Source organism: Globicephala melas, chromosome 3 (genome assembly GCF_963455315.2).
Source record: "Globicephala melas chromosome 3, mGloMel1.2, whole genome shotgun sequence".
Taxonomy (NCBI): Eukaryota; Metazoa; Chordata; class Mammalia; order Artiodactyla; family Delphinidae; genus Globicephala; species Globicephala melas.
Genome location: NC_083316.1, coordinates 101169120 through 101197041, shown reverse-complemented (window position 1 = coordinate 101197041; position 27922 = coordinate 101169120). Strand labels below are relative to the sequence as shown.

Genomic DNA, 27922 nt, shown 5'->3' with positions numbered 1-27922 from the left:
TGTGCATTCTTAGTCACAACTGTGGGCAGAAGAACCCATCCGATTCCTCCCTTTGGTATTAAATAACAGTTTAAAAAAGCTTTTTAGAAACAAAGCAAATACACGGTGGGACTGGAAATGTGAGCCATCCCAGGTTAGTCGTCCACTGAAATGAGTCTCATCCCTAGTCATAAATAAATAATCTCTCTCCTGGTCTGACTTCCACGCCAGGATCAATATCTCTTAACATCTTACTTATTTTATTACTGCTTTTGGTTTTCCGGGACTGATTGAAAGTTGCTCAGAGGAAATCTTTGGTTTTGCTTAAGTGTCCGTGACATTTAATCATGACTTTCCTTGAAGTTTAATTCCAACCAGTCAATCAGTTAATCCACTTCGATTGATTCTGGGCTCTCGGTTATTGGCTTGCACTCATTGGGCATCCGCTGGTGTCGGCTCAGCTGGGTGGCCTGCGTGAAGCTCCTCTCACACCTCTCGCACCTGGTGGAGGCAAGAGAGAAAATTGAGACCAGGGAGCAGGGCCTGCAAGTTGATGGACTTCCTCTCATCCTGCCTAATCAGAACAGACACTCCAAAGTGGCTTCAGATTTTACTGGCTCAAGAGGTTTAATTGGTGGCTCCTTCCAAGGCCTGGATGCCTGTGATGGGACAAAGCCCGGCTGATGCAGAACAGAGGGATCTGTCAATAGGCAGAGGGAAGGTGATTTCTCCAGAGAGCCCTGTCCTGCTGCAGCTCTGATCACTGTCAGTTCAAATAGATAAAGAACAAAAAGAGATTTTTAGGAGTGAGCCATCAAAGCAGCAGCTTGTCTGCAGTTTTCTGCTCCGTAACCCCAAAGAGAAATTGATGACAAATAGAATTTCACCTGCTGCTAATTTAAAATCGGGACTTCTACTCCCCTCAGCACAGCAGCCAGAGAGCCATCATCTTTGAATTCGGAAACTGGAAGAAGCAGCGCATTAGTTTTCAGCGACTGTGGCGGGTGGGCGTGGGTGACCGCTTTGGGGCAAAAGCTAGAGTATCACAGCTCCACCGAAGTTAGGGTTAAAAAATGTTTGCATTGGGATAGGGGACTCAGAAAAACCCGAAATCAGCCAATGTTTGTGTGCTTTGAATTCACCTCTACAAGGCACAGCAGGAAGAATGTACACGTGGGCCGTAATTAAGGGTTGGTGTGTCTGATAAGGAGAACGCTGGCATCGCACTTCAGGAATATCTCCTCCTCTCCTTAACTTAAAAAAAATGCTAACCTAGAGACCCTGGGCCTAAGCCATCTTCCCTGCAACACACACCGACTAGCTTGATGGCTACACAACCTTCAAAACACACACACACACACACACACTCACGCACACTGCTGCAGCAAGCTGGGCACGGACAGTGGCTTCCCTGTCACTATTCCACTTGTCTGGGCTGCCTGGAGCACTGGCCGAGCACCCATTGGGGCACAGCAGCCCCCTCAGCACTCCCCCTAATGTCCTCTCCTGAAACCTTAAAAGGAAAAGATACTCAGGAGAGCTGCAGACAGTTGTTCTTCTTCTAAATAATGCAACCTTCGGTCTCAGGTCCCTGCACTAGTAGGGCTGTGGTAAAGCCATCAGAAGAAAATCCACACACGCCCAATCACTTGCCACGTGCCCCGCTACCCGGTAGGCAGCCCTGTCTTTTTCCTTTTGAGTAAATTATACAAAGTGCCTTGCCAGGGAAATAATTACCTATAAAAATAAAACACATCTATCCCTACTAGGGAGTCTTGCATATGTTTTATTGTTGGGAGGCTGGAGCTTGACTATCACGCTTGGATTTTTCAGGGCTCCTTCACCAGCTGAATGTGTCAGCATGAGGAAGTTGTGTTTCTTCAATTGTCTTTCGGGGGATATTTTTAGCAGCCTGTTCCACTGTTAAAAACTGCACTGTGATCTTGACAAATGTATAATGTCAGCTTTAATGTATCAGACCTATCAGCTCAATGAAAATAACTCAGAAGTATTGATCAGCTAATGATTTTTGGTGTATTCATTAACATCCATTGGCAGCTCATCCCTTCTCCAGAGCTCCTGAAGTGCTGATGACATGCTAGTGAATTGCTGATTGTTTATTAGAAAACTGATTAGTTACTAAATTAGTGTGTCAAAATATACTACCTTTCACTGCTTGACAAACTTTCAAATTATTATATTCCTTTTTTAAAATTGTGAAGCTCTAGAATCAATTTCAAGGAGAGAATAGTTTCAAAGTTATAAGTTATGACTAGTTACCTAGGTCATGTTTTTGCACCTTTGATCTTGTGTATCAGAATATAAAGAATTCAGAAGTGGGAGGTGTAGTGCTTCACATAAGGCAAATGTGTATGTCTATATGTAATATTAAACACCCAGACTGGGCAGAGACAGTAAGAGGGGAGTTAACATTTTTCTCCTGTGTTTGCCTAACTGCCTCACAGATATTTACACTCATGGAACCATCTGTTGTCATAGTCAGGAAATTTACTAAGTCTATAGGGCTCTCCTGAGATCATCACTGAAAAATCATCTCTAGGGCCATCTGCTCACCAAGTGTGAGTAAAAACACATGCAGATGTGTAGAAAATTACCTTAACTTAGATCCTTTTCCTAGGAATTTCCCCTTCTTGAGGAAAGTGGGCTACTAGAAATAATACCTACGTGTGTTGGTAATGATAAGAATGTAATTTGTATAATTAAGGATATAAAGAGAACTTGACGTAAAAATATTTTTAAATAAGGGGAGAGCCTCAGTTTTATGTTCATCATCTTTAATTTCAGAACAAAAATCCCTTCACAAATTATTTTCATGGCTTAATGGAACACATCAGAAGGACAGACTCAATGCAAATGCTTAGGTTCTGGCGGGTCAGAGTTGGATTTCAGCTGGGTTGGCACGGAATTAACCCTGAACTACAATCCCAGCCAAGTGACTGGTCATGGGCACCTCCAGGCCTGGATTTCATGCGGTTTAGCAGAATAAGAAAGAAAGAAAGATGCGGGTAATGATCCAGGAGACTAAAACTGCTCTGGCACACAGGGTCTTCCTCTCAGTGCTGACGTCACAGCCTTTAAGGAAACATTGCAGGAACAGTGAAGTGGAAAGCCATCCAAATATTTCAGCAAAGAGAAATTCCCCAACTTTCTGCCAGTGTGGGCATCTTAATGAGACTTGAGTTCCTTTTAGATTTGAGATCATCCTTTACTTAATGTGATAGTCGACTGGCTTATAGGTACAGAGGGAGCTTAACAATCGTCATCTGAAACTGACAGATGTGCAAAACGATGTCAAGTTCTGTTCACAGAAAACCTACAGGAAGCTTTCTTTCTGGTCCTCTATGGCCTGTCACCAAATATTTCCTGAATGAAACCAAATTGCTTCGTACGTATGATGTGCTTAATGCATTTTACTGATGTGTTTTTTTGGTTTGCTTTGATTTTGCCTAGATCTTGCTAAAATATCAGATGTTCTTTGGAATATCCTTTGATTATTTTTTATACTGAGCCAAACTGTCTTCACTTAAGGCACAAACTTAGTGGTATTTCCCCTGCTTCTAATGAAGACGAAGAAAAGAAACTCTCCTATGGAAAGTCCTGGTCTTCCCAGGCGCAAAGGCCAGGCATCAAGCAGCTCACATGGATCCTGGGCAGAGCGGCCTCTCTGAGATGTTGAGAGATTATGTTTAGTAACAGAGAAGGAGAAGGGGTTCTCACTGTAAAGAGTAAGTTTGAAACTGACAACTTCCTTCCTTCCCTCCTTCCTTCTTTCCTCTTTTCAATAAAGTGCTTGGCAATTGCTGTGAGATGAAATGATGTCTTGATTTTGTTCCTTGTTCTCCACGACTTCCAGCCTCACAGTACAAACGGAAAGTACAAACTTCAATATGATCCTTTGATATGTGCTTTTCCTATGATCTCCTTCACCTTATAAATTCTGCATCCACAGCCTAGGTTAGCTGCTGACAAGCCCATGATCTACCTAGAGCATGGGGGATGGAGTCTTTCAGTGGCATTTCAGCCAATCAGATTGTGAGACAAAGCCTGGAGTGAAACTCACATCTCTTACTGCCAAATCTTCTCCAGGCTTCTTGTATGGCAATAATCTTGATCTGCCCTGAAAAATCACTTTTCAGCAGAAGATTTTAGAAGCTAGAAAAGGCTTTCCCCTGTTGTGGCCTGGCCCCTAACAATCTTGCAAAGGCCTCCCAGGCCCTGGGTGGGTAGGACAATTTGGGGACTGAGCCATTTGGGGCATGGGTTGTGTATCTTTACAAGATTCTTTTCTTTCTTTGCAACATTGTTTCAGCCAATACCCATTAGTTGAAGTAGTAAAATTAACCATTGTGGCAAAATCCATTTTATTGACTAATCTGCAATAAACTTTTTTTGAATGTTTGTTTTATAGGCTTGTAAAAGGATATCCTCATAATATTTACAAATGTCCATGGGATGGATATCCATGAGCTATGGTTGGAAGATTCCCAAAATTCCCTTGGGGTAGTTCAATCCTGAATGATCTGGTTGTATACACTGAAGGATTTAGCTTTCCATTTCCTAGAAGACGTTTAAATCTTGCACTTATAAAATACACGTACACTCAGTTCTCCCCTGGCAATATGTTTAACATTTGATAAATTTAAAAAAACAAACTCTACAGCACATGGCTATCCTAATATGAGAAGAAGCAGGAGGAACTAAAACAGGCACAGTGAATCTAATCCAACCAAGTCTGGTGTTTCCTTTTTTGTTTTTCCAGATGAAATCAGGTTATGGTCCCCAAAAATACTTTGAGAAAGGAAAAACGTACAAGTACTAAAGCCCTTCAAATATTAATCTGATGAATTAAAATTAAGTTAAAATGGCACCTCTATTGGAAACAGGACAAAAACAGGATGTTAAGAAAAAAAACTGACTGGAGTCAACGAGGTTATACTTAAGTAACACCTGAACATTAATAGAAATCTATTTCCCACCCTGACCCTGAAACCTCTTCAATTAATTACTAAAATCTATTTACACAGCAACAAGATAAAAATCAATCTGATTCCTGGCACTGTATCCATCTGGCTACCCTCTCTAATGTAAGGGGCCAGGAGGATTGTCAGTCCTCCTGCGTCTCTGCTTTTGAAGAGCTCTCTTGCTCAAAGGCACAGGGAATGTGCCACTGTCATCTTCTACATCTAGAACAGTGGTGAAACCAGAATCTGTGAACCCCCGAGGGCCTAGGGGAAATGACAAAGCCCACTGTGCAGACACAGACACCTGCCATAGGGAACTCGAGGACTGTGCTAACCTACCCGGCCCTTAAGGGTAGATTTAAAAAAAGGGCCCCCTGGGGCTATGGCAGCCCCAGAGGGCACAGCTTGGCTGGCGTAGTGCAGGTTGGATGTTTAGACCCCATCCAGTGCCCTCAGCCAGATGCCTTTATGCAGTAAATAAGCCCCACCTGTGTACACAGACAAAAATTAAAACTTTTCACAATTAATATCATAAATTAAACCTCAATGGAAAACAGTTAAGAATAACGAATAAAGGTAACTAATTCATGGGGAGGTGGGTAAAGATGACAGCCTTTTATGAGCCTCTCCCTCTCCTGGCAGACACCAAGGCAGGCAGGACCCAGACCAGCAGGACTCTGCCACCCCAAGCTGAGCCCCATCTCAGGCCGAGCACCATGGCAACTGCATGCTACGCCAGCAGGTCCAGAGGGAAAAGCATGGGTAATGAGACTCTGGGAAGACTCCTTGGCTGAGACCAAGAAAGGGGATTCACCTCCTACTGCCTGAATCATTTCCTTTCTTGCTTGATCTTGTCCTACAGAAGGTAAATAGGCTGTTCATCCACGCCCTTTTCATGTTCCTCCTTCATCAAGGAAAGTCATTATGGCAAATGAGGAAAGAGAGATATAAGAGAGTTGAACAAAAAAGAGTCTATCACACAGACAGTAAAATCTGCTCTGAGATGACCAACCACTCACCCAAGCTGGCTCACCCTCCCAAGCCTTTCCATGTCCCACATGGGCTATCAGAAAGCCTCCTTTCCTTTGTATGTCTGGAAAACTCCTACTCATCATTCAAAACACATCTTAAACATCATCTTCTCCAGATAGCACTGATTACTCCACTTTCGTGCTACCCTGAAACACTGTATATACATGCCTTATTGTTTTTCACTTTTGCACCCTTCCCCTAGGTGGTAATACTTGCTTATTAATTGGGCTTCCCCATAAACTATGAGGTCTTCAAAGACTAGGGAGCTGAGTTTCATTCACCTTTATATCTCTTGTGCCTAGCAGGGTGCCTAGTACAAAAGAAGGTGTTCAATAAATATTTGCTGAATGAATGAACACATATATACATGAATGAATGAATGAGTGAGCGAGTGAATGAAGAGACCGTCTTGCAGGATTCAGATGTCCACCGTTTTCATGACTGTGCTATATCCAGAAACATAGTCTCTCGCTCAGGTGCCCTTACCTTGCCAAAGCCCTTGGAATTCCGTTCTCTTTCCACATTCCCTGAATCCTCAAGGACTCAGATATGCCCTATGTTTGGTTTGGTTTTTCTTTTTTGCATTAACATGATAAGTCTGAGATCCAAAGGGCACGCTGAAAAGCTACCAATTGGCTGCTATAATAGATTCAAACCCCCTTAACAAATATAAAAGAGGAGGAAATCGTTCATCAGAATCCTAAAGGGTTCAGATTTCCCAAGAGACAATTCATTCAGCTGTCCTCGATTGTGGCCACCTCGATGATGGTCAGGGGACTTGCTTGCTGATGGCCAGAGATGGTATTCTGCATGCCTCCTAGCTCAAATTCTAGAAGCACAGACCCTCAGAAACCAGAAAGAATCATAAAGTTACTTACTCCTACTTCCTGATTTTACTGGTGAGAAAACAGACCACGAAGAACGTCTCACGTCCAAGGTTGCACAGCTCAACCCAGGATCAGTGTATAAATTTCCTGACTTCATTTCCCCAGTATCGACCACTAAACAAGCGGGGCCTTTTGCAGCCTGGACGCTGACTTTCTAAAACAGCGTCCTCCACCAGTTGGCTGAGCCAGGCAGTGCTGGGCCACCTTGTCTGCCGGCTCTCAGGAAAGGCTCAGAGAAAGAAGGGATACGGTGCGAGCCGCTACTTACTTGAAGGGCTTTTCTCCAGTGTGGGTTCGGATGTGGTTGTTGAGCGTGGTGGCCCCAGCAAAGGCACGACCACAGTAGCCACATTTGAAAGGCCGGTCACTGGAGTGAGTGACCACGTGGTTCCTCAGTTCTGAAGGCTGGGAAAAGGACTGGGAGCAGTGGCCGCACTGGTATGGTCTGAAACAAATGAAGACACTGCCTGGTCATTACGTTCTATGTCAGTCAGCAGACGTTAGCATCACGAGGCAAGGGCCAAAACGTTCTGGGGACGTTCTCTCAGTTTCTGTAACAAAGCATAGCACTGGGGCTGCTAGGTTCTCATGGCTATACTTGTTGCCACACGAACAAAATTAACAGAGCTGATGAGAGCCGTTCATTCCCCAAAGAATATTCCTTTCCGGTATTAGCCATACCATTTCAAGAACTCCTATTTCTTGTTTTGAGCCCCACCCCCAGGCAAATATTGGAGCGTTGAGAGTACAGACTTGATGAAGCACAACAGTACAAGAGAAGATATGTAATTGTCTCTCGTAATTCTGGGGCACTTTAACTTTTCAAAGTGCTTTAACATCAATGATCTAGTTTAATCTTTACAATAATCCTCTCAGGGAAAGCGGATGTTATGATCTCTGTCAGTTCAGAAAAGTGAGGATAAACTGTCTTCAAAGGAAATAAGCTCTTGATGCCAAGGTCACTCTAGGGTGACTCTGGACCTTATTCTAAGTCCCAGGTAAAGATGCAGGCAAGTCAGCAAGCTGCATGTGTGTTTTAATAGATACTAGACTGTCCTGGGGTCTGTCTATAGCACATCCCCAACTTGGGGTTGTGTGATAGTGCACAGGCCAACACAGGCGTGCACCCAGATTTGTTTCTTTGTAAAAGAAATCCTGACTTCTACTTATTCTCTCCCCGCCCCGACCTAAACTCATATTTATCCACTGGGTCTTTTTTTCGTGAACTTCGGCTCCCCAGTTTAATCTGGTAGCAAGCAATGATTTATAGCAGCACAGAAATGACAGGATGTCACTATGCTTGCAGGAGGACTGGGATGCAAAAGCAAATGGAAGGAAGTTGTGACAAATACCTGATAATTAGCAAGATTATCAGAGCGCATTCTTTTCAGCTCATGAGAAAGAAATCAATTTTTGGTTTTCATAAAATAAATTAAAATTCTGTCTTCTCTACAGAAGTTCTTCTGCTTACTTAAGCAGAATCTGGTGAGTGATATAAAACCTGGGGAGTTTTCCCTATTCGAGGCTATTTCATATCATTCCTTGACAGGGCTCTAATTTGTTTATCAAAATTTTTCTTGAGAAAATTAATAATCTGTCATGAGAGATATTACCAGAGCTCAGGAAGCCTTGGTTTGTGGCTCAGAAATTTCTGGCTGCGTTTAGAAAGCCAATGGCAAAAGCAGACTTAATTGCTCTACCTTTAACAAATGCATAAGCTCCAATGACCAGAAACCAAAATGAAGGGCTAGGAAACAATGGTGACCGAGCATGTACAACAATTCAATTACATGCAAAATAAAGTGTACCCTCTCATTTGTCAAGTGAAGTGCTTAATTGTGGCTACTTGCCTCACTGAACACAAATACGATTATTTTACCAGGCTTCAGCGCACTGAGCACTGATTGTAGAATTTTTTAGCTTGATTAATAGTCTGGGATTGGTCAATAACTCAATACTATACAATTTTAATTACTTACATTTAGAAATCTATCTAACTGCTCTCAAACAAGTTTCAAAGAAATATATATAAGAGTCCTTGGTAAGGAGTTTATCAAACTTGACAAATTGCACATGCATTTTATTACAATCATGAAATAAAGCTTTGAAGCCATTAAAATCATATGTAGATGAAAATATCCTTTTGTCAAAATTATTCTTTGTAGTAACCATTAACCTTAAAGGAGTCCTCAAGAAATCATTCTCTCAGGGGTGAATTTTTTAAATGTATTGAAGATTATAAACAAAATAATATATGAATATATGCTATATCCACTGACAATTGATTTTTCTAATAGTGAAGGACCATTAACATTTATTAGCCTCTGGTTATCTATTTTTAATAGCTATCACAATAAACAATTAGCCACTAAATAAAACCAATTAATCTTTTTTTTCTGACTCTGCTGTCAAAAGTTGGGGTGATTTATTTCCTATAGTCAGAAGTCATTCCATCCTTTTTATGCTAATAGTCAAGGTGGCAAAGATTTACACACAGAAGAGATGACCACAGAGAGGCTTATGCTGAATTCTTATATCAAGGTAACACCAATGAAAGGCAAATCAGATTATAAAACATCACCTTGGCCAGTACCAGCCTGAGCGGTATTTGCTAGGTATCCCGTGACAGCTTTTAAAACTTTGCAGAATTCAGCTGACTGAATGGAACAACCTCGAATGGGCGAGATGGGAGAGGTGAGTCCTGCTTTAGCCTCTGGCCCCAATTAGCTGTGGGACTTGACAAGTCGCCCAACATCCCTGACTCTCCATCTCCTCATCTCTCTGGTAAGCAGGATGGACTGAACTAGATGCCCTCTCACATCCCATCATGTTCTGCTCCTGCTTTCAGATAATCAACAAGCACGTGCCACCTAAGGATCTGTCCAAGACATGGCCTCACAGTAGACAGCATCGACGATGTGACCTCCATCCTCCATCGTGTGTACCAGCCAGTGCCCTGCAGGGAGAGCTTTCCACGGTTTTGTGTGTCTAGTCATGCTAACTAGAATACAGACCATTTAAACTTACTTGGTAAACAGTTGAGAATTCAGAGCAAGAAGAAAATCTAGTAGCAAAATACAAGACCCAACTTTAGTTGATCTCAAAAAACAAAGTGATATCCCTTTAATCCTGGTACCTTAAAGAGTAAGATTTTAGAGCATATGGTCATATTCACCATCACAGAAACTGATTTCATGTAGAATTCAGAACTAAAATGTGTACTCTATTTGCCACTGTGTTAACAGATTCTCTCTCTCAGCCTAGAAATATATGGAAAGTTAGGCCTCAGAAAATACAGACAAGATACTTCTTTCCCTAGATTTTCAATATTTCCTAAAAATGAATAAAAGGAAATGCTCAAAAAGTAATTTTAACATTAATTGTATCCTAGAGTTCATCTAAGGGCATAGGAATACATTCAAGACAGAATGAAATCTTCAAACCCAAGAGCAGGGCTTACTTAGAAAACATCATCATCACCATAGAATCTCAGACATCACAACTTCTTTTGGGACAACTGACCACAGGATTTAAGACTCTGTATGGATGTTTTTAGTAGCACACCCTGACTCCTCACCTCTCAGGTTACAGCTAAAGGGCTTTGGGGGCACAGAATCAGTTGCCATTACTCAGCTTTTTATTGTGATGACTAACATTCTCATTAACTTTTCAAGGTCTGGTCAAAGGGTCAATACTGTGGTGGGGGAGTGGCAGGTACAAACTACTGGGTGTGAGATAGGCTCCAGGATGCACTGTACAACATGGGGAATAGAGCCAATATTTTGTAATAACTGTAAATGGAGTGTAACCTTTAAAAATTGGATATGATAAAAAAAGACTCATAGAATAAAGGGTGGGGCTTGAAAAGTTCTACAAATACTAAAGGGATAAAAAAGTGAAAAAATAAAAGAAAATATCATCATCAACCAAAAACAATTAAAAAGTAAGCCTTAATTTATTAAACTTTTGGATACAATCAATTTCAAATCCCAAGTTCTGCTCGCTTTGATGTGTCATACCAGAGGCAGCCCAGGAGGCATAGTCAAGTGCTGTGTTTAGCTTCACTCTTTGTAGGATCTCATGTCATTCAGCAGCTAAACGGGACTCTCCTTTCTAAAGCACTTTGATTCTTTCCAAGTCATCATACACATACAGCATTTTATTATTCTCAAAACAAATGCAATGAGCATTCTTCACAAAGAGATAACATTTCATAACCAGTAAAAGCTTTTGGCGGGTTTTTTTTTTTTTTTTTTTTTAACACTACTTGAGATATCTAGCAGTGCTGTCAATGACGGAAGTGTTCTATAACTACACTATCCAATATGGGAACCACTAGCCACAAGCAGCTACTGAGCACTGGAAATGCGGCTAGGGTGACTGAGAAACTGAAGTATTATTTTACTTAACTTTGATTAATTTAAATTTAAATAGCCTCGTGTGGCTTGTTCCAACACAGAAATATAAAGCTTCACGAAAAACGAGAATGTGCTCTGTCCTCAAATATGAAATATCTAAAAAACAGACAAAGCCTGGGTCGATTTAGTTAGCGTATATCAATGCCAGTAGATTTTTAAGCAAAAAGAAAGCAGCAAGACAATTTTGTATGTCCCCTGGCATTCTCTGTAACTGGTGGCTCCTCTGCTAAAGATAACTCCAGTAAAATGTGCAATTCATTTACTTTGAGTCTGTAATTGGTTTGTTGTACACATAGGAAAAGGATGAAACATTTAACAAAATTAAGTGTGGTTTGGTTTAATATATTATTAATCCTTCTTTGATTTTTCTTTCATGGCATGAAAGCCTCCAGGACAAAAGTTGTTCAGTTGGGCCCACAGTTGAGCAAGTTGGGCCTTGCTCCCCGTCAGTCAAGCCCAAGTGCACATCTCCCCAGACTTCATACGGGGCGTTACTTAGGTCCACTGCTAGCTGTGTGGAGTGAGAAAAGAACTAAGCTCTATGTAAGGAGAAAAAGATTTCAGGAAAGTGGCTCAAGTATGCAGCCGAAACACTGGGAGAACATGGAAAGAAGGTAACCTTCACACTTGGGGGAGGGGGAAACAATGGAACACGAGAACACTGACACATTCCAAAGAAACTATTATGGTGATGGATTATCTCCAGGCTCCTCCCACCAAACGGCTCCTTCTAGAGTTATCTTCCCCTCTGGTACCACCACACCCAATTATAAACAAGGATACTCAAAACATAAATGTGAACGGCTGACAGTATGCCCAGGAGGCTAAAGGCAAACTTTCCCCAGGTAGCACAATCAGAAAGGAAAGGAAAAGGATGCAAAATAAAGATAAGCACTAAAAAGACATTCTGCAGAAAATAAAAAGAACATATTCATCAGAAAATAATCCACTATGATTGAAGGCATTGCTTACCCCTTTCTGGACTGCCCCCGCCCCCAAATGGGACTGTTGAGAGTTTCTGTAGCAGAAAAACAGAAGAGAAAAGGGATTTCTAATTCCTGTTTCAGGCACAAGTCAGTCAAGCTGCCCTGGCCCAGGTAATAAGCTTATGCCAAACCTCAAATGTTTATGAGGTCCCTAAGTCCCTAGTCCTTAGTCTAGATCTAGGTTAATCTAGATTCTGACAGCTTCTTCCCTTTGAATTCACTCAGGAAAGAAAAAGTCAGTAGCTTGAGAAAAAAGAAGAAGAGACTTTCGGTTTTGTATGTTTAATATTAACAGAATAAAATCAAGAAATAACGATTCTGTGCCTCCTGGGCTCTCATACGGGTGTATTTTTATCTTTAATGCTAATTCCTACTTTGAAAGGTCAAATGGAATTTTTTTCTGCGTTCAATGTAAATAACACGGTAGTGAAAAATGGTAATGCTGACAACCCAGGGTATCCTCGGATCTCCTTCCTTTATATCAAGGCATAGACTTACTGATGGTCCCTCACATGAAAAAGCTCACAAATAAAGACACACACAGTCTCTTTCATGAAGGTTCAAATGTCTTGGGTTTCATGGCCAAATATTCAGTGTGCTGAGTGAAAAATCTTTTGGACCTAAGATTCGGGGGCCTGTTTCAAATTTGGACGTGTTTGAAACTCTAACCTGTTTACTTTCTGACTTTGTCTTCTGTGTCTCCCTTTCTTGCCTCTAGTTCTAGCAAGATTTTCCTAGCAAAATAAAACGTTTGAGTTTTTCAAATAGAAGGGAAATGGTTTCTGACTGGCAGGTTCTAAGCTTTTTCACTGTATATGGCTGAACGGGCACAAACCGCCAAAGACTAAAAGCCACCGAATTTATGGAGTCAATCGCTAAGAAAATATGTATATTCAGCAGTTGTAAGTCTCCACATGGATAATAAGAGGAATGACTCCAAATTTCACAACCGTGCACGAACTGATGTTCCATTTTAGTTCTGCATGTTTCTCCTCTTTAGCAATTCACCTGTGTGGTCAAGAATTAGGGAAAGTATCTTGTACTTCAAAACTTGCCGGTACCAGGAGAGCATGCTACGTTCTAGAACACCATACAGAACCTATATGCTAAAAGCAAATTATGTAACTCAATGAGATTATGTATCTCAATGAAACTAGTGGGTCAAAGAGACTGGGCATCTCTATTTCCCTTATCTCCAGTAATCAACTCAGATGTGATGGAGTAATTCAAGCATCTCCCCATTACTAGTAAGAAACATTGTACTTTCTTACTTTGCCTATAAAGGGACTAATTCTTTGAACTCATAATTCTTAGTTTTAACTTATTCATGAATGACGGTGAATCATACCGCCTCTCAAGTCTTCACCAACAAAGCACAGGGAAGAGAGAAGTAGGAATCCACTGCTTTAATAATTTGATTCCACGCTGGTGATCTACCTGAATATCAAGCACATTACTTCACCTCATCTGGGAACCTGGCCAAACGACACCTGGGCATCTGCATCAAATAAGCCCACCAGGGTCTCGCACTGGGTGGGAGTCTCAAGCCACTTGGATTTTTGCCAGTAACTCTAGATTAGCTTGGAATCAGCGATGACCTAACAGTCTCTCGTGGAAGTCTATTTTGTACACGTAAGTTTTCTAATTTGTAGGGTACTTTTCTGACAGATTACATAGATGCTTTATAAATTCTGACATTATTATTTGACAGAACAGACATCATAGGGACTTAAAGCATAATCCACATACGGTTTTCGAAGTGTAACTGGGGTCAGACAAGACAGTCTGTTTTGCTAACTTTCTGTTTACCAAGACATATTTTCATTGTTTTATATGACATTCAGCATGAAACTGTATCATACCCAAAGCTAAGCTTTCAGTTCCTGTATCCAGAAACTTTCAACTATCATTTTATCTTACCTTGTATGTTCAGTTACTATGACCACAATGAACCTGTGCAAATAACAGATCCATACACCTAAACTCATTCAATTCAAAAAGCAAGTTTATAACAAGATTTTAATGCATTTTTATATTAAAAAAAATAAAATGCTTTGCAAACTCTGAATAGATATATCTTGAGGCTATCTGTATACTTGCAAGGAAGGCAGACTTTAAAAAAAAAAAACCCTGTTGGAGTAAGGAAAACATTTTCAAAACTTTTGTGTCCCCTCTAAAACCAGTAGTACTAAGATATGCAGAAGTCCGTGGATATTTTCACCAGGGGACTCTCCTATCGAAGGTAAAAGATTATAAAGACACAACTGCCTTAACAGCTGTAATACAAATGCTTCAGCATCAATCAGTCACAGCAATGCTTGATGCCAAGCAAGTAGTTTCTAGAATGGCACAAATAAAAATATATACACATGTAAATGTGCACGTGTACCCTAAAATGGATCATTATTATTTCTGAAAAGATTCACCCCCTCTCCACCACACTTCTATCCTCCCTGCCTGCTTGGGTTCGAGTACACTGTCATATCCTGCAGAGCTGGGAGGGGAGAGTTGGATGTATATCATAAGGCAAGGAGAGCTGAGTGGCTTAAGGTTAATCAGTGGCCAAATTAAGAAAATAATTCCGGAGTCCTGCTTTCGAGTCTCCTATCCTACTTCCAAAATTTACGTTCTGCTTTTATATTCAAAATATTCTTAGATATTTGGTGTTTAATCAAATTTTCATAGGATGTGAAGGGGAGATAAAACACGGTCCTTTCTTATTGAATTAATTTGATTTTTGTCTTTTGCACTCCCAGCTATCAAGACTGTCGAATAAACCAGTTTTGACTCATAAATAATAGTTCCATTATATCTACTGTGCCACTCGTCAGAGTACCTGAAATTTTAATTCACTTGTTCAGCTAAATTTCATCCTCAGTTCATGGCCATAAAATTCTTTATTGACAAACTTTCAAAGCAACTTTGACTCTGAGGTATCTAGTCAACATTTTTCTTCTGTGTGGATATTAGTTTATTGAATAAGTGGCATCTGTTTTCCTCCACATCACTAGCAGAGTAGGTATTTCCTTTTGACAGCTTTGCAGGATTTATGGGTTTGCATGCTCTGAAGAAAAATAGTACTAAGCAAAAAATTCCAATTCATTACCTCTTAGTACTTAATTAAGTTCATACTCACGGCACACTGGAGGTGAACCCTGAGACGACTGAACAGCAGCAGAGCAGCCAGCTATATTATCTTTGGAAGACAGAGAGGATTCTAATTATCCTGACCTCATTTTTCCATCTATGATATTCATCAATGTGCCTTCTATTTTGCCTCCCGTTAGACCTGGGCAGAGCTGTTTGGAAAGCGACAGCAGATTCCTTTCTGCAGCCACTGTTCATGCAGCCCTTCTACACAATAAAGCCAAAGAGGGGCCCAACATTACTCTATGACCTTCCAGAATGCAGACCTCTGATCACAGAGTTCTCCCCGAGGTGTGACTGGAGGAGGCGACAAGAAGGCAAGCAGTGAGTCTCAGAAGCAAACACAGCCGGCGAGCAATGAGAGGTGGGGTTACCTGTCGGGGTTCTGCGTGCACACGTGCATCTGTAACAGGATCCTCTGTGTGAAAGTCTTAAAGCACTGCCCGCACTTCCAAAGATGCCAGTCACTGAACTCCGAGTGGAGCTGGCTGGTGGAGGTCGGGCTTGCAAGGACTCGCTGGTTTTTCACGTTGATTTGATTAAATCCTGATTCCATGGGCCCAGACTTATCCAGGAGGGAGAAGTTCCTGCCGCACGGAGTCTGTGGGAAGACGACGGAGCGCTGCTGGGCGGCGGGGGAGAGTTTGCTGCTCTTGTTGAAGGGCTGCAGGGGGTCCTGTCTGCACATGGCTTCCATGACCGTCGAGGGGACATTTACTGGGAGAACAGCAAGGGGTTGAGAAGATCAGTTTTGTTAGCCCTTCAAATAAGCATGATAACACACACTTCTAAAAGATTCCTATAAGTCAACAGTTTAAAAATTGGTTTTTCTGGACTCAGAATGGACATAGAGCAGACAATTTGATTTAAGGGGACAAGCACAATTACCACAAATGAACTCATTAAATGCCTATATTTATTAAGCACCTATTTTCTGCTTGAGATTTTTCATACATGGTCTTTGCCCTCACAGAGCTCACTTACGACTTGAGATAAAAAGACTCCATGACGAGGCTCCACACTGCAGCCTAGATTTGGGGGTTCTCAGATGGGAGGTACAGCAAGAGACAGGGAGAGAAAGGTGGGGCTCCCCAGAGAGGGTGGCCTTGAGCAGAGAAGGTAGATTCAAGCCTTCAGGATTTCAGGCCTTCCATCCAATCCTGCCAGCACAAAACAGGTTTTCAAGAAAAACTGGCTGAAGAGATGAAGGCAACCCTATGAAAGACGCCTGGAGACAGAAGTCTGGCACGCTGGTGGGATGGCACGGGAATCGAGCTGACCGAGCACAGCGTGGGCTTTCGGGGGGCAGATCTCAGAGGGCCTTTAATGTCCAAATAAATAAACAGAAGATTTCAGGCCTAAGAAATAGACACTGACTGTTTCTGACCAGAGGAACAGCAAGAAAAGAGTCAGTGTTCAGGAAGGGCCCGAGTGAGGCACGATGCACAGACAGGGTGCGGTGTGTAAGGTAAGAGTGGGAGGCGACAGAGTATGCAATCTTGGAGCTCGGTGCTTGACACTCGGGGTTTGGAATCAGAAAGATCTATGGAGTTACGCAATCTCCCTGTGCCTCTGTTTCATCATCTGTAAAATGAGGACAATGGAAGTAATCATCCTAACAGTAATAGCATTATGGCTTAGAGGTCAAGACGGCCTAAACTTAAACTCCACTATTCACAGCTGTCCCTTGGTATCCAATGGGGGTTGGTTCCAGAGCCCTCGCAGATACCAAAATCTGTAGATGCTCGAGTCCCGTATATAAAATGGCACGGTATTTGCATATAATCTACTCATATCCTGCCGGATACTTTAAATCACCTCTAGATTAGTTATAATATCTAATACCAGGTAAATGCTATGTAAATAGTTGCCAGCATGCAACAAGTTCAAGTTTTGCTTTGTGGCACTTTCTGGAAATTTTCTCCCAAATATTTTCCATCTGTGGTTGGTTGAATCTGCGGATGCAGACCCTTGGATATAGAAGGCTGACTGTAATACCTTTGTGACTGTGGGAAAACACAGAACATCTGAATACACAATTTAGTCCTTGGTAAAATGTAAAGTGGTTACTGGAAGGACTGGGTGCGATAATGCATAGATGGCAGCTAGTAAATGCTATGGTTGCCACTCGGTAGATGTTGAGCTCTAGGAGCCCTGGCTTCCTTATCTTTAAACCCCCTTTTATGCGGTTTAAATGAGATACTGAAAGTGCTCATCACAGGGCCTACCATCAACAACAGCCACCATTCTTATTCTAGAAGAAGAGACTGGAATGAAGGGAGATGGAGTCAAGCATGGGTGGTGGCAGTGGGAGTGGGGAAAGAATTAAAAGAAACATTTTTGAGGAGGGAACCCTAATATATATGAAATTTTTCTTTCTTTCTTTTTTTTAAGTTGCCATTGTGTTAATAATATATATCATGTATTCACTGGTCAACCCACAGGTTCAGAGGTAATTAGAACCTAATATGCTTATAAACTGTTATTCTTTTTTTAAGTAACCACTCTGTCAATAAAATGTATTTCTTGGTATTTCAGAGATCATAGAGATTCAAGGTTACAGGGTGGTCAAGAGAGGGAAATTAGAGACCAAAAAGTTTAAAAAGGATGACTGGCAAAAAGGTTAGTGATGGGAAGTAAACTATGGCTGTTGGTCACTAGTTCAAGGCCACGTGGAGGAAATACATGAACTGGGAGCTCTCATTCTTTCCTGACATGGACCATCTCTGAGAGTCCTACGAAGCACGAAGACTCAGGCGTCCTCAACTACAAAAAGAGAGTGGTAGGGGACCGTGACCGCCAGGAGGCTCCACGCCTGAGTGGACAGGTAGACACCACGTGTGGAGGTTAATGGGCTGCCACTAAGGACTCTTCAACTCTGAGTGTTCTACACAATCACATGTATTTGATGAATCCAACAAAAGGAATAGCTCATCCTACAGGGTTCTGTTGGCCTGGCCCATCCTGTCTTACGAAGGAGAAATAAAATAAGAGACTCACAGACCAGGGGAGAGCCTAGTTTGTCTAGTTGGCAGTTCTTTACCCTGAATGCATATTAGACTCACAGGGGAGATTTTTTTTTTAAATACCAGAATCTCTTGGTAGGGCCTAGGCATCTGCATTTTTTGAAATTCCCCAAGTACTTCTAATATACAATCAGAGATGAGAATCACTGATCTAATCCTACCCTCTCTTATTACCAAAAAAAGAAAGAAGGAAAAGAAAATGCTAAAGACCAAGCAGGTCTAATAATTTGCCCATGGTCATACATTCGGTCAAGGATACAGCTAAGCTGGAAGCTTTAGCTTTCTGATTTCCAAGGCACTTTTTTCTGACCACACTCCCATTCTGTGTCTGCTCAATAGCTGTGTTGCAAAAATAAAAAGGACATTTTACAGCTAGTACAGAGTTCTGTGTGTGTGTATATATATACCCATGCATAAACATATGTTATATATGCACCTATATACACATGTACAGACATATTTATGTATATATTTCACATATAAAATTTATGTATAATTTCAACTTCTGGGGCAAAGTGTATAACCAATATGAAATGTGTGCATACATTTCAGACTCTCAAAAAATCTTTGTACACAGACTGTGACTTTTGAAATACATATTGAAAGAAAAGGAGAAATGTTTTATGTTTTGGCTCTTTCTTAATTTAAAAAAAAACAAAACAGCAGCATTGTCAGAGATTAGGGTAAAATTCATCTTATTTAGCCTGTTTATAACTAATCCGGAAGAGACAAAGCACAGGGAAACCCGCAAGTCTTCAGGCAACACTAAGCTCTTGCGGGTTGGGAAGGCCAGACTAGCAGGAAGGAAGGCGGGGTGGGGAGACTGTGGAATGAAGATGTCATCAACATGCAAGAGAGCAGGAAAACCAGCCAGAAGCTCACTGCTGGAAAGAGGAATATGATGCCACTGGGGGAAACCATACAAATAATACTCTAAGTATAGATTATAAATGCTGACTTCTCACTTAAGCTCCTGGAAAGTAACCCAATAAATTCATTTTCAAAAATTGTTAAGGGCACACCACCTTTCTATTAAACAAAAGAATGTGTGGGTCAATGGATTTTTCTAAGTTTAATAATCAATGTCAAAATAGTAATAAAGAAAAGTGTATACCAGTTTGTATAATGATGTGGGATAAACGGGATCTGAGTTAATGATAATAATAGCATTTAGGTAATAAGAGTTGGGATGGTTATTCTCTGTCTTCTTTCCTCCTATGGAACACTTCAAAACAAACATACTATGTTTTCAAGATATAGCAGCGACACCTGCACTCTATATTCTGCTTTTGGCATGATCTTTTCTTGTACTTGTGAATAAATTCAATCCTGCTGAATGAAATGAGCATATAATTTAGAGAGAGAAAAAAAAAGTAAGGCTAGGAATGGATAAGTTTCATGAAAGCAACCATATTTGCTCTTGAAGCTGTCCTGCAGAGCGCCTGCATACTTCCACAGGACCCTAGAGGTCTAGATACAAAGCACAATTTTTTAAGCAGGACTTAAAAGGACACAGAGGATCATTCTTCCTAATACCAGTCTGACTGGCCCAACAAACAAAAGTATTAACAAAACACAGGGAATTATAAGAGGACAAGAAATGAATCGGAAAACACTATGTTATCCCAAGCCATGACAGTCCAGACCACTGCAAAAGGCCCAGAAACAACTAAGGCAATTCCCCAAAAGGATGAAGGGGTTTCTACATGAAGACATAGTGAGCAAGTAAAATCTCTTCAGTCTATAAGACAAAGGTTAAGGGAAAGAGGGCAAACTTTCAAAGCCCTAAAGGATTTAGTCAGGAAAGAACATAAACTCATCAAATCCTGCAGAATTAAACCCCTGAGAGAATGCAATGCAGGATCTATACAACAAAGTCCTACTTTACACCCTCATCCATTCATTCAGTCCACAAATGCGTACAGAGCATCAGTGACAAGCCTGACATTGCTGGCACTGAGGATACAGGGGAACAAGAGAGCCACAGCCCCGGCTTTCAGGCCACGTAAACTGTAGTGACAGAGACAGATATTATACAAATGTCCTTACAGGTAAATATTTACTCAGTTTCATCAAATCTAAACTTCCATTAATTGCAAGCCACACCGTTAATTGTAAGTCACTGATCATTATAACACACTTAGCAGGTTCAGAAAGATTAAAATGTGAAAAATATATGAATTTTAGAATTGACGATATACAGTTGCTACAAGTGTAATAAGTGGTATGACAGAGAAGAAAGGAGGCCAAGAAAATGTCTAACAGGGATGGCTAAACTTCGGGTGGGAATGATGGCTTCCCTGAGGCAGTGACCTTGAACGTGAGTCCTGAAGGGTACACAGCATCAGACAGGTGCAAAGGGAGGAAAAAGGGGACGAGAGGAGATGACACGTTGGCAGCTGTGTCACTAAGTCGGAATGGCATGCTGAGGTGAGGAGCTCAGGGCATGGAAGGAATGGAAAGCAGACTCATGTGGCCAGAGAACGAGGCAGAGATGGGCTGTAGCTGAGGCTGGAGAAGAAGGCAGCACAATTCCCAATGCCCGTGGCGGCAGGGCACATAGCAGAAATCAGTGCTGGGAAGCAGGTTAATACAACAGAGGACGGTGGGGTCTTCAGCAAACTAAATAGGGCATGGCCAGCGTAAAGATGTTTGAATTCCATTTTTTGCAAAACACTATGTGAGCCATACAAAACATTTCTGGAAACTATATGTAGCCCATGGACTATCATATTAAAGAACTAGGGATTGATTATAAGAGTAATGGCTAGCCAAAGAAGGGTTTTAAGCTAGGGTATAAGGTTATTAGATTTATGCTTTAAATGCATCATCACTCTGTATCATTAAATGAAAAAGCGAGGTACAGAACAAAGAATATATAGTATGCTGCTATTTGCATACAAGGGGAGGGGTAGAGTGAGAGCGCCAGAGAAAGAGAGGGAGAATATGCTCAAATGAGAGAATGGGCAAAAAAATACATCTGGAAGGACACCTAAGAGTGTTTCAACTGATTGCCTTTTGGAAGAAGAATTAATATGCCCATATTACTTTCTGTATTTTGATCTATGGAACCGAACTACCTATTAACAAAACAAGTGAGGGCTTCCCTGGTGGCGCAGTGGTTGAGAGTCCGCCTGCTGATGCAGGGGACACGGGTTCGTGCCCCGGTCCGGGAGGATCCCACATGCCGCGGAGCGGCTGGGCCCGTGAGCCATGGCCGCTGAGCCTGCGCGTCCGGAGCCTGTGCTCCGGAACGGGAGAGGCCACAACAGTGAGAGGCCCGCATACCACAAAAACAAAAACAAAACAACAAAACAAGTGAATAAGCTGAAACAATAAAATCAACAAATCAGTGAATTTTCACTTTGGCTGCTGTGATACTAAAAGGGAAAATGTGACATGCAGGCGGCTACCGCAGGGGTCCAGGCCAAAGCTGATGGTGAGGCTGATCGGGAGGTGGCAGCAGAAATGAAAAGAAACTCATTTAAGAATACACAATCAACAGGGATTTATGAATGATTGGATAGAAGAGGTGAGAAAGAACAAGCGGTCAAGGTTTCTAGAAAGAACAATTGGATGAATGGGAGTGAGAGGTACTGAACTGGGGGAGAGGCAGCTTGCAGGACAGAGTAGGATGGTTTTACTTTACCATGCTTAGTTTGAGACACCTCTGAGACAGGCAAGTGCAGGTGGGAATTCGACAGGTAGACAAGATCCTGGGGCTCCGGTGAGAGATCTGGGTTGGCAGTATAAATCCTGGAGCACCTTTCAGACCTCTACACCCCCAGATATGGGGGAATGAGGGCCTCAATCCTAAAGCATGGCTGGGATCAAGGAGCCCAAGAGGTCAAATCTCTCATGACAACGGGTTTCCTTGTGTCTTTTGCCACTTCCTTCTGTGAAGGTGTTTTCAGTGGCTGTTGCTTTCTGTTAGAGTCCTGTGCAGATACCAAGACATCCCTCTGGGGTGACCTCTCCTCTGTTTGTTCTAGGACCCTACAGGTTCCTTCAGTTCTGAGCCAAGTTTTATATTACTTCTTGGCCCAGGGTTTCCACAACTGGCAGGTAAGGCAAAATCCAACCCTGTATCCTCCCATAGCTGGGGCTGGTTTTTTGGAGCATGACATACTGTTTTTTTCACCAATGGCCTATTGGCTTGAGGATAGCACTTTTCTAGTCCCGTTAAGGGACAAAACAGTGACTTCTGGTTCTTGGATTTATGTGAGGATCCAGTCCCAGCTGCTCACTGTGCACAAGGAGCCTAGAACCGGGCCCCTCCCAACTGCAGTAAGACTGAGCCTAACACCCGCCTAGCCCAGGCTCGCTGCTACGGCCATCTCACATGGCACCTGCGTTAGGTTTGCTGTTGTAGTTTTTGCTACGTGCCTTCTCCTGCACGGAGTTCCTTGAGGACGGGGTCTGAGGCTTTGTACCCCATCACAATGCTTCCCACAGGGCCTTGCACACAGATGTTCTCATTGGACTGAACTATACTGTAATCGCCTCAATGTTCATAGGTAGAAGGCTTGAGCGGGGCCTTTCTATCCGGGGCCTAGTTCCTTATTGTTGGTGGGATGGTGGGGTCAGTGCGCCGTGCAGAGGTGCCAATTTTTATTTTCTGCTCATTAAAATCAAAGGAAAAAGGCAGGCCTCTTGCGGGCAGAGTTTACTCCAGTGCAGCGAACCTCTGCGCTGCCATCAAGTGTCACATTCTGCTACCTCAGCTTCACATGCCAGGACAGAAAAAGCAGCAGGAAGACGTGTTTAACATTTATTCCCAGGTTTCTTTTTTCAATTTCCTCTGAAATGAATATGAATACACTATGGTCTTTACACTCTGCAGGAGCTAATCCCCCACTGGAAGCTTTGGGGAACCTCATTCCTTCTTGCGGATACAATCTGTCGACACAGGCGTTCCTTCAGGCTCTTCTGAAAGGCCCATAGTGGACAGAGCTGCGCTCTCTTTGGAGCTCTATTACACTTATAACTATGGGTTGTTTTTTTTTTTTTTAAGAAAATAACATAGGAATTGCTTCCAGAACCCAAGTGCCTGTGTGAAACGCTGCCTTCTCTTTGAGGCAAGGCTGCTTTCAATGGCTCCTCCAGGGAGTGAGCGTGTCCCACTGCCAGAGGGGCCAGTGACTAAAGCCTGAACCCGCCCACATGCTCAATAGGAAATGTGTACTTTCGCCGTTGAAAGAACCATGAGAAGAAAATGATATTTTTATAAATGAAAGCGCTTAATAAGTATTATTCACTAAGTAAAATCATATTTTACTTGAATGTCTTGGACCATGTATCAATTTCATTAACCAAGAGAAAAATCTAGCTGAACTATGTACCCCTTCTAGTAATGGCAACAAAATTCTCAATATGTATCCAGTGAGCATGTATTAATTGTTTACTGTGTGCATAGCACTATAAGGAGGCTCTGTGGAAGCATTTGGTCAAATAAGTCTTTGATCTCAAGAAGCTTCTTTTTAGGGTACCTAATTTATTTTGTGGCTAACTCGGTAGCATAAAAATTGTCTTCAAACTGCTAATCCCATTGAGATGATTTCAATTACTCAGAGTTGCAGAAGGCTATCTGTTAAATTATCTGTCCATGCCCTTTCACACATCTGTGCTTTTAAATCACACAGAGTATTTTCTCAGTACAGAATAAGGATCCCTCATTATAAAGCATCCCTAGGTCTCTCCGTGAATCATATGGAATGACAATCCATCTTCGAGTTAGAGTCAAAGTCATATATCTCTCCCCACGCCATCTGATGAAGCTTTCTGCTGGTTTCCTGGGTGGCCAATCACATCACAGATATATGACTTTGAGACAAGAACTGAAATAAAATTCCTGTAATACCCTTAGGGGGGAGGGAGATGGTCACTGCTGAGCATTTTAGTCAATGACTTAATTCCCTTTAAACTTCCCTCCACCCTTGCTTAGAGCTCTGAACTCAACCTAAAAGAGCTGCATAGTTTACCTACTGAATCCACAATACTTCGAGGTGCGTTAGCTTTGTGAATTTTCTTCCAAGGATTTCAGGTGCTAAATGATACATAACATGTGCCCCGGGAGAGTTTATTCAATACCCTAATCAGCAACCTCAAGAATGCTTCACGCAGGTTGGACAATGGGAGAAAGAAGGCCTCAGAAGCAAAGCACTTGGTGTTGCCAGAAAGTACATTTTTGATGGCACTATCACACTGAAACTGGAGACCAGCTGGTACGCTCTTAGACACCATTGTCAGGTGGCTGTGAATGGCACATACAACCCCCAATCCTCCAGCTCAGCCCCTAAATCCCTCTCGTCCATGTAACAGCATCACGAGGTGGAAGCAATGTCGTAGATGTGAGACTTCCACCCCAGAGATCCACGTCAAGGGGAAGAAACACATTCCCTGAGCAGTCATTCCACAGTTCCCATGTCTGACTCATAACTCAGTAAATGGCCATTCCATCCATCCAGCTCCTCAGACCAAAGCCCTGGAGTTATCTTTGACTCCTTTCTCTCACTCAGCATCCAATGTGTCAGCAAATGCTGTTGACTTTACTTTCAAAATATATCAAGAATCCAACCACTTCTCACCACCTCCACCACTTTTACACTGGTCCAAACCACCATTACCTCCCCTCACTGGATTCCAGCAACAGCCTCTAACTGGGTCCTGCTCCATCCTCACCCTCACTGTCAGGTCCCCACTCAGTAGCCAGAGTAATCCTGTTACAACTTCAGTCAGATCATATCACTCTTCTGCTCAAAACTCTGCAATACCCCCTTTGTCCAAGGCACACAGAGTAAAAGCCCGGGTCCTGACAGTGACCTCTGGGCCCTACAAGATCCCTTCCCCCAAATCTAAGGTAACCCCTCCCCACTTCAACCAATACATTCCAACTGACACATCTATGTCAGTCTTTGTGATGCTCTTCTGACAGGCCAGTAGCATTTCCATTTTGGGTCTTTACACTTGGAGTCCAGCTGCCTGCAACACTGCTCCCAAAGAACACATGGCTTGTTCCTTCATCTCCTTAAGTCTTTGCCCAAAGGCCACCTTCGGAGTAGGGCCCACCCCGATCATCTCTATAATTGCAACTCCCAACTCCTGGCACTCCTCACCCCTTCTCTGCTTTGTTAACTCTATGACACTTATCATTACCTGACAAACTATTTATTTACTCATATACAGGTTGATAATCTGTCTCCCTCTACTAGACTCTATGCTCTAGGAGGGCAGGAATTCTTGTCTGTTTTGTTCACTGCTACGTTTGTAGCACCCAGCAATGATGCTGGTCCTTAGTAAGTATTCAACAAATATGAATGAATGAATTTATTTTTGGACTGTGTGCCATGTACTTTACAACTCTAGACTTTGATATGTTTACTCCCAGACATCCCTTGACACACATACCACAATATTTTCAGAGTCTGGAGCAGGCTGTACTAAAGGAGGAAACAGAAGGCCTTATAAGATTTCTGGAATCTTTTTGGATCAGATTCCATCCTTTAGAAGGCGAAGTTACACCAAGGTTCTAATGTATAGACAGGCCCATGTCAGCAGATCAGGGGAGTTGATCCTGGTGCTTTTCTGTGTGTGGATCTACATCTAGTTTTAGGGGAGCTGGGCATGGAGCCATTGTGGGAAGACAAAGCACACTGGCCGCCACGGCCATTTCTGCCTGTAATACCAACCACACACTCATGTCCAACACTGAGATTTTCTCCTATGAAACAGACACTCCCTCAAACAGGAGTAGGACTGCAGAAAAGAAACTTTCCAATGGAAACTTGGGAAGTAAGAAGAATGTACTTACGTGTCCAGAGATTCATTTTTTGATTTGAGATTGGTTTGGGGTTAGGGTAAATTGGAAAAGGAAAGTTGAGAGTAATATGCTTTTTTGAGGATTCTATTTTTTACAAAGAAAATAAAGATAACATGGAAAAGAAATACCTGATCAGCATTTCAATCAGTAGTATTATAAACATTTTTTTGGAGTTTATATGTATGTGAGAGAAAGTAAGTAGAGAAGGAAAAATTAAAATAACACATTTTTTTTCCAAAATGAAGTTTCTTAAATAGATCTGTTCTCTCTGTGTCTTTTTCTACTGTATAATCCCAAATTATCAGTTCACAGATTAGTCAATTTGATGACAAGAAAAAACAGTGTCATTAAAACCAGTGTTTCTCACTGAAGCACATCAGAATCACTTAATTCTGTTCCAAATACTGGAAATCACTTCATAATATTTTCCCAAAGAATTGATAAAAACAAATATATAAAGTTTAGGTGAAAATTGCTGCAAAAGTTTGCATCTGCCTAGACATTAGATTATTTTTTAAACATAATGATTGCCATGGTAAGAAAGATAGAAGAAAATTACATGGTTCACTTTAGACTAAGTTGCTTAGAGAGAGACAAATTCCTCAATCATACGTCTATGATTTTTCCTACCATTTCTCATTCCAATGACTACTTAAGAGGAAGCAAAACCAATCGACTGGAGGGGTGTTACTCCTGATGAAACAACAGTGTTTTCTCATTATTTCATTTTTGCAAATAATGCGACTCCAGCAAGACTGTGCATCCCTTCAGAGGAGAAGTTGTATCTTATGCTGCTCTTGTAAACAGACACATAGTAGGTGCTCAGTAAATACCAACTGCCTTAACATTTCTGCTGGCAATGATTTAAAACCAGGACAAAGGACAAAGGTTTTAAAATCATAAGCAGGCGAAGAAAAATTGGCCTGTACAAGTCAAGACTCCCTGTGAAAAAGCAAAGGACATACAAGGAAAAGAAAATGCTGGAACAGACGTGCACATTTGTGTTACACAGCAGAGTGAACCGCATTTCAGGAGTTTCAAACAACACTCTTAAAAAGTTAGCTTTGAAATAGGTATTTGGAAATGTGAATTCAGAGCTAAAATAAATTCTTACAGTTTTCATCCTGGGCAATGCATTGTAAAGGGATCCCAAAGAAAGACGTATAGCTGTCATTGTACCACACCAGAAGCTCGGTACCCCTGGGAATATCTATACAGGCTCGGTAGAATATATTCGACCTATTCAAAACAAAAGAAAACCCAACTTAGTAATCGGTAGGACTCATGTGCCCCATCCACATTTTTATTGCCCCGAAAAAGTTCTGCCCAGCTTTCCACCTAAACAGTTTCTGTTTGTAATAAAATCTGCACCCACCTTATCGTTCCCAACAACCAATTAGAGCCTGTAACCTGGTATGATAAATAGCTCACAGTTTATTTCCACAGTGTCCCTCCACAGAACCTCTTGGCTGAAGAGACAAGATATTTGGCCCGGGAGACAGCAGAAAGGAAGAGTTCATTTAAAAAAAAAAAAAAAAAAATTCCATCTCATACTAATGAGAAGATTCTCTCTATTGGCAAATTGCAGACTCCGGTGCCTCAACCTCACATATAAATTGATACTATTGATTTCTTATTTGAAGGGA

At 41.8% G+C, this 27922-nt stretch overlaps 1 protein-coding gene across 1 annotated transcript in view; it reads right to left on the bottom strand.

Annotated features, from left to right (window-relative positions):
* Positions 1–365: 365 nt before the first annotated feature.
* PRDM6 (PR/SET domain 6) overlaps positions 366–27922 on the bottom strand; it is a 99326-nt gene continuing 71769 nt past the window's right edge. The window contains exons 4-7 of the mRNA XM_030869786.2: positions 27391–27515; positions 15806–16148; positions 7149–7325; positions 366–480 (exon numbers count right to left, since the gene is read on the bottom strand). Coding sequence (XP_030725646.2) covers positions 366–480; positions 7149–7325; positions 15806–16148; positions 27391–27515 — 760 coding nt within the window. The remainder of the gene's footprint in view (positions 481–7148; positions 7326–15805; positions 16149–27390; positions 27516–27922) is intronic.